The 14076-nt window shown below is 39.7% G+C and overlaps 1 protein-coding gene across 2 annotated transcripts in view; it reads left to right on the top strand.

Annotated features, from left to right (window-relative positions):
• LOC117266098 (mannosyl-oligosaccharide 1,2-alpha-mannosidase IA) overlaps positions 1-14076 on the top strand; it is a 260952-nt gene that overhangs the window by 100588 nt on the left and 146288 nt on the right. For both annotated transcript variants that reach the window (XM_078171741.1, XM_078171740.1), the window contains exon 2: positions 1328-1424. In XM_078171741.1, coding sequence (XP_078027867.1) covers positions 1328-1424 — 97 coding nt within the window. The remainder of the gene's footprint in view (positions 1-1327; positions 1425-14076) is intronic.

Raw genomic sequence — 14076 nt, 5'->3', positions numbered from 1 at the left:
CATGGTGAGGGAGAGCGAGGCTTGGGAGTATGTGCGGGCCGCGAGGGAGGGATGGGAGGGGCTGCTGCGCGGTGAGGGATGGGGAGGGCTGCTGCGCGGTGAGGGAGAGTGAGGCTCGAGAGGGATGGGGAGGGCTGCTGCGCGGTGAGGGAGAGTGAGGCTCGGGAGGGCTGCTGCGCGGTGAGGGAGAGTGAGGCTCGAGAGGGATGGGGAGGGCTGCTGCGCGGTGAGGGAGAGCCGAGGCTCCCAGAGAGGGAGAAATAGAACCAAGTAGGATAAAATCCTCGCGTGCTCGTCTGGTAGGAGGGACTCAGGGCGGAGACGAACGAAACCTAACTCAGATGAGACTAAAAAATCAACCGTTTTCAGGCTTTCTACCTACTGCAGCTTTAAACATCAGGGAAATAAGTCGTTTGAAAACATCCCTAGTTCTCATAAGAAAATGTTAGCATGCTTACGAGCTAAACTTCAGTGCTGAATATAATAAACATTACACCTGCGAAATACAAGGCTGATAGTTTTGTCCTTGTTAAATCTTCTTTGTGATATCTTTGTGAGAATGCCTGACAAACATCTCCAATAGACTGAATTGTTGCTCCGTGCAATAAAATTGAATTAGTTTGGAGCTATCAGTATAGTATGCAAATTTTTGTCTGACTTTTGCCTTCAATTTGTTTTTATGATCCAGCGGCTGTGTATTCTGCGCTGTCTGGCATTGTCATTGTGAACATATTGACATGCTCGTTTTTATGTTTTCTTTTTGTTTGAATTTGTTTGATTAATATAAACCAACTTTCCTCTTACGTATTTCTCAGCTAATTGTAACTCTTGTCGCTTCAGGCAAAGATGCATCACTCAGCTTTGGGCTTTTCAGCTGAAATTATAACACTTTTTGTCTTCATCTCTCACCTCCCTGTCTTACTTTTTGTCTTTTACTCCATCAAAGACAGTTTCCTACTTCACATCACATCAAATCACGTACAGATCACTTTTTTTTAGTAGCAGTTGGGGAGGAGTGCAGAGCATCAATGTCAAAAGTACTTTCTTCTCCAAGACGCGTTCTTATCTGTTAAACCTGCTTTTTATCTACTGACATCATTCAATCTTTAATTTAAGAGGAGTAGCTGCAGGGGCGATGTCAATCTTATTGTTTAGCGGGGCGGTTTATGTGTGTTAATTGCAAGCTTGTCCTTAATCCTGTCTGATCAACAAGCTATCATTCCCTTTGCCTTTGAGCTATACTGGTTTAATTACGTCTGGGTCTAGAGGTGTGTCTCTTTGCTATCAGTCCGGTGACCGGTATGTCTGCCCTCTGTTTGTGTTGCAGATGATGAAGTTTGCCTGGGACAACTACAAGCGCTACGCCTGGGGCAAGAATGAGCTGCGGCCTTTGACGAGGAACGGGCATATTGGCAACATGTTCGGTGAGTGTCAGCGTTTTGCTCAAGACTTAAAGGCCAGAACAATTATTAAGACCTGTTGGCCTCTTTTACTGGAAAGGTTTTATGCGCAAAATTAGGAAAAGATAGGCCAAATCTAAACAGGGGGTTATTTTTCTTCTGTTACATAGAAGAATTGTAACCAGTTGCTGAAACATGAATTTGAAATGAACATTTTGTATTGAATATAAGTAGAATTGACAGCTTTCTAATTCGACATTTGGCTTGGTTCTGCTGAAAGATGATGTTTTAGATAGGAGCAAGAAGGAGTCACTGTGGTGGACTCTAAGGTGGAGAGCTGCATGTTGTATTACCTGCAGACAGGTTATTTATATTTTCTCTAAATAATTAAAAATATCTGTGTGTTCCTCTTTGCACTGTGCTTTAACATGGAGGCTGTTTTGCCCCATTTGGCAGTGTTGGCAAACTGCATATAACAATATTTGATACTGAGTAATTGTTTAAGCCAATTATTGAGGAAAAAATCCCTGAAGTTCCTTGGTTGTAGCTTCTCAAATGTGAGGATTTTTAATTTGTTTGTGTTTTCTGGTTAGTGTCTGGATTAGACAGAAACATTTAAAGAGATCACCTTGGGCTCTGGGGGATGCATTAGTTATTTTTTCCAGTATTTTCTGATCTTTTATAATAGTCGTTGAATTTATAAATACTTAAAGTTAGGTATTTTTCAATCTGAACCCTGTTTCCCAGGTTTTTGTGTCTAAGTAACTAATAGGAACAACAATTTTTCAAACCAGTCCAGTATTGAGGGAGACAGCTGCAGACAGCAGCAACGTTAATGGTCAATTGTGCACTGCCAATTTATGTCCAATAAAAGTGTGTGTTTTTGAAACTGACAGTTTTAGATTGTTATTTCAGGTGTCTGAAAACTTCTGGAAAAGATCTCTTCCGAGGTCGACCTTTTTGTTAACGAGTAAGATCCTTTTGGTTTTACTAGAAACAACCCAGAAATTGCCATCACCAAACCCACCAGACACCATTTTAATAAACAGTAATTTAAGTGTGTATAGGGCCAGTACATTTTCACGTCTAACTGAGTGAATTAAGGGTGATAAATGATGATAAATTTACTATTTATTTAAACTGAGTTGTAAGTTTGACAATAGCGTCTTTAGGGCTGTTCTGGTTAAACAAAAAGGATCTTACTCTTTAACATGGGACATAAAAAATACTGAACTTACCATTCAACTGTGAATATTTAATTGAAGTTCATTGTAATATTGTATTTTATTGCGCTACAACCTTGATTTTGTTTGAACTGTTTTTTTTCATCAATCAAGACTGAAAACAAGCATTTACCTTGCAGTCAAAATGGAGTAAGGTATAAAGCTGAAACAAATTGTGGATTTTTCTTTTGTAATTTTTTTTGAAACAGAAATCATAATGAATGCATTTTCAGTACAATCTTCTATTCTGTAACTGTTGGCAGCTGAAAGGTAACAGGCTCCTGTTTGCGCCTCAGTGAGCTTTTGTCACCGGATCTTCCTTACCTTTCACTCAGCATGGGAAGCCTCACAACCTGCCAGGGGTGTCTCAGTCTCCAGCAGCCTCTAATTGGAGCCAGATCCGGAGGGGTCCTCAGGTCCTCTGCAGTGGAGCATATCAGTCAGTTCACTGCCGAGCCAGAGAGAAATCCCATAAAGAAGCCTTTAATAAAAGGCGGATCAGCTCTTAATAAGACTAGGACAGGTACTGTCTTCCATACCTGAGGTCTCCCTACATCTCATCTGTAGGGACTTGGGATTATGAGAGCGATGATGCAAGCTCTCTTGAAAATACAGTTTGTGATCTCTTGGCTGCTCTCATTCCCTTGAGGTTGCCAAGTTCATAGTTAAGCCGAATCTTTTTGAAGGACTGTCCTTAAATCATGTGATAGGTGCTGTATTTCAAAGCAGCCAATACCAATTTATTTTCTGATGAAATCTGCCAAAAACATAAAATCATACACACCTTGATTTCACCCAAAGTTAAGAGCAGCTTCTCTAAAAGTTAAAGCAGCTGTTCAAGAGACGGCTCCTCTCAACGAGTAAGTTGCGTTCAACAAGAACACAAAGTGCATTTTTGTGATAAAAAGAATTTGTATGTGAATTTGTTAACTCGCACCTGATGATCTGGTAGACATACAAAGAATATAATGATAAAAACCTTGTAGATTTGCCAACAAAAGTAAGTGAGGGTTTTTTTTTTGTATAATTATTTTTTATTGTTTTCATTTTTCACAAGAGTAAGTGAGGTTTTGAACTTAGCTGTTGAAGAGTCTTAATTAGAGGATTAAGACTTGATGGTGGTGATGTCAAAGCAACTGCGAAGCATTCAGTGCCGATGAAGCCAAGTGCCCAAAGAAACATAAATATCAAAAACACATCTTATTCAAGTGGCAGAAGATGGTTTTGTGTCCACATAAAACAGACTCCATAGCTTTGTTTTGAGTAATAACAATTGACACTTGATCTTTCCCACAGTTTACTTCATCTCTGTTGTCAAATTAATTAAAGGAAATGCTAGTGCGCAAGTGCATTTGCTCCGGGGGTGCATGAATGTGGAAGATGAAGGTAATTTTATTCCCAGAAGATGAGCTTTTTTGACTTCATGCGTCACAACTTAATGAGCAACCTTTACTGGAATGAATAGGGCCCTGCCTCCAATGCTGTATCCAGTTCTCTTCTAACGTCTGTGATCTCTGCACTGTCATTGCCGCTGTGGAATGACTATCAGATTATAGGGGCATGTTTTGTTGTGAATAAAATGAAATAACAGCCTCTGATCAAAATGTTTCGCAACCAGATATGTTAAAACAGGAGTATGATCAGAAACTGGGACAAATGAACAACACTGGCAATCAACATTACCTGTTTCCCCAGTGTTAGCATGTAGCTACATGTAGCAGTGTATGTAATGTAAATGCTTCCAGTAATGTGTCTGTAGCAGATGACCATATAAAGAAATCTTTCACTAGTAAATGTCAGCTTGTCCCAAAAGTTAAAAAAACCCATGAGAATTCAGAACAGCCCGAAACACAAGGTTTTTGGTCACAGGGATTCATTTTACAGACGTTTACCTCATTATTTTAAACTGGCCATGTTTAATATGAAGCACTGAACATCAAGCAGTGTAGCAATATATATATATGACAGAAAACAAGGAAAAGCATAATAGTTCCCCCTGAAGATGAGGGATCAAGGCATCTTCTACTAACACTGCTTGTGATGTAACATGTCATTAGGGAGGAGTAACAGCCAAGGACATTGAAAGCTAATGGACTGTACTGTTGTCAATAATAAAACCTGAGCAATGATAGAGCCGAAGAGAGAGTCGGCTGCTGTGATTTGTTTGTATTAAAGCTGCATTAAGCAATATGTGACTGCTGGAGGGCAGAAAGTTGACTCCAGACAGACTCACAGCAATGAGCCTTGATGTCAGCTTATTAAATTGTGATGGTGCGCACATTAGCAGCCAATCACTATATATTACTTACAGATCCTGTGTAAACGGAGCAACATCAGCATCCCGTTGGTGCTTGTTTTCACAGCTAGATGGCTGCATTGTGAGTGATCATAGAGAGATGTGATGTAGGAATGTTGGGAAGGCTTTGCGTGATGTGTGTTCCCGAACAGGGGAAGATTACTGAGCCTTTCTTCAGCTTGTTTTATGTTGCCTCCAATATCAACAATCTCCACAGGCGTCGGAAAGTTGTAGGAGAAAACACAAGCAGCCAAAGCTGAGCAATCACAGAGAAACCATGGAGATGCTCCACGTGGTGTCTCCATAGAAACCTGCTTTTAGCGTGCACAGGCTTCTGAGGAAAACATCTTAAGTCTCTTTGTCTTGCTAAATATTGGGCTTTTTCTTGCAGCCACTCATTTACATGAACTGTCTCCCACTTTGGGCATAGCAGGCAGTATATATGTGATGTCTGCAGGTCCTTAAAAAGCCTTAAAATTTTAGAAATATTAGGCCTCAAAGTCAATAAATCTTAAATTTGAATTTGTGAGGTCTTAATTTTCACAAACATTATATTTAATTTGATTTATCCTCAATTTAATTTATTTTATTCAAAATGAGACAAGCTCTTCTGTGTGAAAGTCCACATTTCTGATGTTACAGATCCTTAAACCCACCACTAAACCTAATACTTAACTTTGTATACTTGCACTTAGATGTTTGTAAAATGTAGATTAATCTAATAACCATATTCCTACATAAATTCTACCTTAGCACAGGATTACACACTACTTGCCTTTATACTTAACTGCAATGTTTTAATAAGAAAAAGATTATTTGTTCAAAATCAGTCTTAAATTTTGTTAAAAGTTACCTTAAAAGGTCTTAAAAAAGCATTAAATTTAAGTGTCTGATACCTGTAGACACCATAAATATAGTTATAAAAATGTCAAACATTTGCTGGTTCCAGCTTCTTAAATATGAAAACTAGCTGATTTTCTTTACCATTTATGATAGCAAATATGGAGTCTTTGGGTTTTGGACTGTTAGTTGGACAAGAGAAACAAATTTTTGAGGTTAGTTTGGGTTTTCAGAGATTGTGATGAGTATTTTTGCACCTTTTTTTTTGGACATTTAATTGACAAAACGAGTAATCATGAAAAGAATTGGCAAATTAGTTGATAATGAAAACAATTGTTAGTTGCAGCCCTAACTGTAAATACAAAAAAAAAGTTGCTTAATGGAGCATCTACAGTAAGCTTCCCAGCACAATATCCCAAATTAAAATTGTCGCCTTGCTTTTTTCTGACCCCAGATATATATTCTGTAGCTTTTTAATGTGTGCATGCATGTGTATTAGGCATCAATTTGACTCAAAAAGTGTATTTTTTTTAAAACCATGCATTAAAGCCACATTTTTGAGTAACTCAGCTGTTGGGGTCAAAGGTTTCATCATAATGAGCAGTGCGGTCCTTAGTGTCTTGCAGCTAATTGCCATATTTATCCTTGCCCAGCTAAGCAGTGTACCTTTAATGTAGATCCAGCTGATAATGCAAACAATAAAAGCAGCAATTTGTCTCTGGCAGTGAAGAAACAATCCAGTCTCTAAGTGTGTGTGGGGGGAGGGGGGCGCCTTCATAGTTAATCCCATAAGCAAATATATTTCTATTACGTGTAAAGCTGGCATCATTTTCAGCTGCCAACCATCCTGGTTTGCAACACAGTGTATTATCTACGAGTCAAAAGGGAAGGAGGAGAGAAAGGGCGTCATGCTAGCGAGTAAATGTCACCTTGTGAAGGGTGGTGCGGGAAGCCAGGTATGAAATTGGATGCTGTGTTCTTTAATTTAATCCCCAGAGTAAACAGAAATGCGGCAAGATTGGATCTACAGTTAGCGTTTGCGTCAGAAGCTTGTCAATATGCTGCGAGTCACCAGAACATCCCGTCTACTCTACACTCAAAGAAGCACAACACAAACCACAGAGAGCCACACAGAGAGACGTTTTTCGCTGCTGCTGCTGCTATACCTCGCTCACTCCTTCTCTGGCACGCTTTCACTTTACTATAATCTTCCTCTCAACCTCCCATTCCTTTCTATTTTTACTGTAATCCCTCTCTTCTTTCCTTTGTCATGACCCTCAAGGCTGAACGCAGCTCTCTCTTTATTCTTTCCTCCCAACCAAAGTTGGTTCTGATAGACTTTCTCTCCTGTTTCCCTTTTGTCATTTAAAATACAGTATGTCTTTAGAGCTTATTAAAAGTTTCATGTAGCTCAGGGCAATTAGAAAGAGAAAACTGGGCTATTTACAGTACTTCCAGCAATTCTGCCTCCTGCTATGCAAGATTGTGCCAAGTTCTCCTACAGTGAGGAATAGAAATTCATAGAAAAGTTAAAATATGCACATTCATGTTCTTTATTTCCTCAAGAACAAAACTTATTTTAGATTGGTAAGCATTATGTTAACATATTTTATAATTAGTGTTACATTTTTGCACTAGAAAACCTTATATATGTGTTTCACAGATGAATTGTTGGGGTGCTGATTGGATAAATTTCAAAGATCATCCAGTAGTTCCACCACATGTCCTGTTGCGCTTTGATTTCATTAGATGACATGACAACATATCGTCGTTAGTGTTGGTAAAATATGACTGAAATACATGAACTCAGTGCTACAGATGAACAACTCTCTCTCCCCATATAGTAATATGTATTCTCGGTATTCTCGGAAGCACTGCGTGATGTGAAAGAGGTTGAATGCTCTTATTTTAGAGAGTAGAATGGTAGGACTCAATTTTATTTATTGATGACATGCTGACCTCTGTTTTAAAAGCTGATCTTCTTTTGAAGCATACACAAAAACATGCGATTGTCACTGTTTACAGAGTGCTGGCGTATTGGGAATTAGTTTAATTTTTTGGGTTTATGCAGGGTTTTGTTTTCCATTATAACTTTGTATTAATATATTCCTACTTAAGCTCAGAGGTGAAATCATCTGTGACCCAGAAAGATATTGTCTTTGCATAGTTCAGTATTTACTATTTCATATTTACATGTAATAATAACTTTAAGGATTAGCTCCAATATTTGGTGCTGATATTATCAGCAGTTCCCACTGTGACTGACACAAATCACTGAAGAAGGTCAATTGGATGATCTGCAGGATGCCTTGCGTGCTGCTATTGACTTTCAGCAATGATAAATCTCTGAGCAGACGGTGCTTACTGGTATTAAAGCTGAAATGGTTTTGTCAAATCACTGCAACTTTAGGGGTCAAAATGTAGCCGTGGTAGGTTTTGAATTACATTCTTTAAACCTGCAGTAAATGATTTTTGGCCGCTTGGGGGCAGAGGAAAAAAACTGGCAACATAATGTTATCACTTTCTAAGAAGATATGGCAAACTAGTTGGCCAACAGCTGCATATTTACACACCCAGCAGCTACGAAGTAACGTAATCATTCATTTGAAGCTGTGTTTCTGGACACCTGATGGCCAATGTTCACTCACTTTTAGCTCTGTCTTTGGTCTCCTCCACCTCTGGCAGGAAATATCTTCCTCTTAAGCTGCTAAATGCTCAACTGTGTTCAAAGCTATTATTTAACTGGGTCAGGTAGTTTGGTTTTTAAAGGTTTTAAACCAAAAACCACCACAAGAGCAAAGCAAAACATTAAGATTGTGCACCAGACAGCTAAACAATGAGATGAAACCGATTATAAATCTCTGTGTAAAGCCAAGGGGAACGATTAAAAAGACAGACTCAGACAGGACTCTCATTACCAATGTTGATCCATTTTTGGACACGTCCAGTCGGAGTTGATTTGCCATATCTTTTTAAGCAGCAGCATGCCCTGGTGAAATCGGCCTCACCTGTGTACCAATCTGTTCCAATCTGTTAATGGGTCCAGTGAGCGCCTCCAGAGCGAAAGTAGAGTCAAGCCCTACCTCTGGGGCACTGGATTATCAAATTATGTTTGTCTTCTATCACTAAAGCTTGAATCACACAGTCGCCACATCTGTTTTGTTTGCGGGGCCATTTAATTGACAGTGCTCGCCTCCCGATGTACAAATGGACCACCAAAACAATTTCACCCCTGACACTACTTTGCAGGAGCACTGTCACTGCAGCCTGGGCTTACCGCCGCCCAAAATGATTGTGATTGCTGAAAAGAAATACAAAAAGTAGAATTTTAAAGGGTGCCTCCAGACCTTCCCTAGTGCTGATGCAGCGCTGTTGAGATAAATCTGGCCACAGAAGACTACGGAAAAGTTGACGAGTGTAAATTTGGAGGGTGTTCCTGTTTTCACTAGCTTCTCTCATTACATCTGATAGCTACAGCACTTACTGTACTAGTAACCAGCTTGCTAGCACCTCAGTACCTTCTCTTTTTGCTGTTTTTGTTTCAACCTGTCATCTACTGCTTTGGTTGATTCCTCCTGCTTTTCTTTTTTCCTTTTTTTTTTTTTGTTCATCTCCTGAAAAGTTCCCTGTCAGCGAGATCAACAAAGGTGGGCTTCTGCCATCCTGGATCATTTCATAAGGAGACAGGTGATGGGCAGTGATGTACAGCAGGAAGAGGAGAGGCACTCTGTGGGGGAAAAGTCAGATAGCTTGGAGCAAAGGGAGAGGAGATATTAAGGCTCCAGGCTATTGGGAGAGACTTATATCCCGTATGTGTTGATATGAACAGATTTAAAAGAGTCTGAGAAAGTGATGCAAAGTCATTTTGGGACACTTGTTAACTGTGCAAGACTTGCAAGTCAAAGCCCTCAGTGCAGTGAATTATTTTCAATGTTTGGCTCCCAGAGCGCTCATGCCCTACTTTTATGGTGGAGAGCATTAACTAAAAGTGTCAGTAGTGATGGTTCTATATTTCTTGCTTATCTCAGAGCAAGACCAAATGGAGTCGTCAGCCTTGAATTTGAATGATGATGTTAAACACAGGCGGGGCATTATCTTAGGAGGTAATATATGGTACGAAGAAGTACCACACACTCACTATTCACCAAGAGAAGATGCTCATCCTGATATTAAAACCACCTCTTCAGGCCCACCGAACAAGCATAAGCAAAGCCAGTCAAAAACTCATCTGTTTGGGGGTTTTGATCTCTTTGTTGTGAATGTTTAGTACACCAGTCAGTTAACTGTGCGGATGAGCTGTCTTCCTTTTAATTTAATTGAATACCTTCCTTTAAGTAAGCTATGTTGTAGCTGGAGGATCACCGTTAGAAGTTTGTAAGACTTGTTTGTGTATTTATTCTACAGCTTATTTGTGCATCCCTTTTGAAGCTTACCATGCACCACCATATAACTGGAAGCAAATTAGGTTGGACAGATTGTTTATGTTATTAATCTTTTATCACCAGAGCCCCGTAAGCGAGGCTGTTTTCTGTGATCTGAAAAGAAAGGCGATTCAGGAGAGCTGTATTGTGAAGGAGGATGTTCTGTGGGTCTTGGACAGTCTCCTGGATGCGTTATTCTTCTTCTCCCTTTGTTGCCAGTCTGGGAAAAGCTCGAGAATGGGTCTCTTAAGTCAACTCAGTCTTACCCATCAAGCGTCCTTGAAACCTAAGACGTGTTTTCTATTCCCATTTGGCTACAACAAAGATGTGGGAGGGAGATTAATTGGCCTCCTGTACCAGCCTCTTGTAAAGTAGAGGGGTCGACATGAGGCTTTCAGAAAGGGGAGCACAAAAACACACAACTCCTCACACACAGTTGCAAACCCCGAATTCAAACCCTTTCTTTCCCATCATCCCCCTCAAGTAAAACAAGGTGAAATGTTGGCCAGTGTTCCTTTAGGGTACTGTTTGTGATAAAAACACCACAGACACCATGTTGGCTGATGATTTTAGGGATTTTAGAATCAATAATATTGCTCATTTTGTTACCTTGAAAGAATAGACGGTTGGGAAAAAGCCGTATTAACTTTCTCTCCAAGAGTTAGAGGAGAAGATTGATGCTACTCTCATGTCTGCTCAGTAAGTGCAAAGCTATAGCTACACTGTTAGCTTAGCGTAGCATAAAGACTTGAAAAAGGGGAAACAGTAGCCTGGCCCTGAAAGTAACAACATTTAAAACTCACTAATCAACTTTCTATCTCTTTTATTTAATTTATACAAAACAAAAGTGTCAAATTTTGTTTTTACAAGGGTTATATGCCCGTTAATTTCTTGGCTAGGCACCGTGACTACCACAGCTTCTGCCAGTTTTTGTCCTATAACACCAAAACAACAATATTGTAGGGTTGACAATCTACAATTTCACAGAATATTTACACAATGAGATTATTGTTCATTCTTAGTAATGTGGATATAATGACTAAGTAGGTAAAGGCAAATAATAGAACAGCTAGAACAGTCCGGTAAGTTCAGAAAATTAAATTGTTTTTACTGTAATGCAGCCTCTAAAAACAGGAAAACACAAATACAAAATCAATGACAATATCTAATCTCATATCATGATTTCGATACAATATCAATATATGCTCAGCCCTACATACAAATGAGATATAAGATGCTAATTAGTGAGCTTTATTTGTGCTGCTAGACATTTTTTTTAACTTTAGACTGAGCTAAGCTACCTATTTCCTTGTTTTGCAGTCTCAGTGCTAATCAGAGCTAACTGTTGGTTGGCTGTAGCTTCATATTTAACATACAAGTCAAATCAATTTTATTTATATAGCACATTTCATACGACAGTCATAAACTCAAAGTGATCAAGATACATCTTGCATAACAAACATAAAATATAGAAGATAAAGTATTGCGTATATAAAAACAAGCAGGACATGATAAAAACAACCAAAATAAGAGGGTATTATTTCTATCATTATTCTTAAAAAAGGGGAGATATTAAGTAATAATACTATACTAAAAAATATACTAAAAGCTTGCGAATTAGTTACATTTTTAGTTTGCTTTCAAAGGAGAACACTGCTGTAACAGACTTTAGTTCATGTGGCAGAGAATTCCAGGGAGTAGGACCACAATGACTAAAAGCACCATGAGCTGATTGAGAGTTGATTTTGGTTCTTGCTTCAGCTTTAGGTTTGCATTAGCACTTTCGGTCAGTCACATGCTTTGTGGCGCCATGATCATTAAGAAAAGGATTAGAACTCAGTATCATCTTTACTATTTCAGATATAGTTAGAGCTTTCAGGAATCTTACACCCATTACCCCTTCTTTACACTTCCTTTTTGTCCGTCCTTTGACGCGACAAACTAATTTTCCATTCTTATTAGAGCTCTCATGTACTATATCACTTTCTCCCCTCGCTATGGAGTGAAAAAGCCAACCAGTCCCAGAGCCTAAATGGAGGATTAAAGAGATGTTCATGCCTCTGTGAACGACGTCATTACCCTCGTGCCTGCATATGTGGGTCAGTAACTGAAGCACACGGCACATTAAATGCCAAGCCAAATCCACAATCCAACAGATGCTGGGGACAAGGCTTGTGATTGTGCTGGAAAAAAACAAAACAAAAAAAAAAAAACAAGAGAGAGAGTGGGCATAACATTAGGTGTCACAGCTGCCCCTCCCTCACTCCAGAGATTTTTCATCAACAATAGATGTCCTATGGCTGTTAAGGGCATTGGCCACATGCTGCTATTCACAATTGCTATCCGGCTCTTTGCCCCGCTACAACAAATGAAAAAGTAAAGACCTCTTTCTAAGCATGGAAAAATGGTTTTCTATTTTTTTTTCCGCCTTTATCTTCGGATTATATTATTCTTTCTTTTTCCATTTTGTTCCATCCTCACGATTTGCCCTAGTTTTTTTCTCTCCCCTCTCCATCCCAAGAGGTGCAATTAAAGAGCATAAGGTCACCGCTCTTTGCTGAGAGTTGTCCTAGAATGCTAAATGAGCTACTTCTAGTGACATAGGGTGAACTCATCACCTTTTCTCTCATGGCATGCCCGGGGACCATTTAAAACCAGTAGCGTTTATTAGAAAATCCCGAGGGCTCTTCAGATGATGTAAAGCCCTGCCAGGTGCTCTTACATGATGGAGAACAGAGCAGGCGGGTGGAGAGGGTTTGGAAACTTGATTTAGCTCGGATTGATGGCCCAAATGATGAAGCTTCGGGTATTTATTATTTAGTCGTCTCTGGGTGGAGATGCAATTGAAAGGCAAAATAAATGTTTTATAGAGCAATTGAGGGTCTTCAGGATCCTTGGAGCCCCTCAAAGTGATGAGGGATTTTCGGCAATTTTCACTGTCACACATCATTATTATTATGATCTTGTACAGCAAACAAAGCAGTGCCAGAGATATCTGAAGATATCTGCTGAGGCAGCACATTTGCAGAGATGCTGCTGTTCAGGAGGGGCTCATAAGGGACTTGGATATGCATAAACATGTATGCATACAAACACATATGGATATTATGTGCACATATGAGTGAGCCTCAACCTTGAGCACCCCTGTTCATTTGCAAACTCCTCTTTGTGTTATCAAAAGAACATTTTTATTAAAACCACTTCCACTAACAATTGCCTGCTTTCTTTCATTCCCACATATTAGGCAGAGCAGACAGCTTTTCTCTCCTTCGCAATTACCTCCCAATGAGGCCTTATTCCTGGTCCTGAAGGGGGGGCAATGTGAAGGTTAGAGAGAACACAGGAAGGAGCGGCAACTTCCCCAGTCATTAGAGGTTAAATGAAGGGCCACACAAATGGCACCTACAGTATCACCGCCTGTCACATTAGAGTCAGATGCAGAGTGAAGGGTTGTCACCATCCACCCACTTTCCATTTCTACTCCATCCATTTCTATGTCCCATGGGTTCCATCATGGTGCAGTAGAAATCATCTGTCTCCATAGCGACCACAGCCAGGTGACAAATCAGGATCTGGTCCCTCCCTCCTCTCCAGAGAGCACATCCCAACCCTCCGTTCAATATTGACTATTTGTTCTGGAACCAATAAGGCCTCAAACTGATACTGCCGGCTGGACACGTCACATATCATCATAATTGTAGGACGTAAAACATTTTTTATCATCATGGTGATATAGAGCAGCAGTGGGGGGGATGGGAAGTGATTTATAAATACCAAAGCGTCATTAAGATATGTGAGGATCTGCACAGTGGAGCTCGACTGATGCTGGGTTTTTGAGATAAATTTTTCATCATAATTTAAGAATAATAAAAATTGGAAGACAATATATCAGCACT

Source organism: Epinephelus lanceolatus, chromosome 10, assembly GCF_041903045.1.
Source record: "Epinephelus lanceolatus isolate andai-2023 chromosome 10, ASM4190304v1, whole genome shotgun sequence".
In the NCBI taxonomy this organism is placed as follows: Eukaryota; Metazoa; Chordata; class Actinopteri; order Perciformes; family Serranidae; genus Epinephelus; species Epinephelus lanceolatus.
Note: the sequence above shows the minus strand (reverse complement) of the source record. Positions and strands in the feature narration are given on the sequence as shown.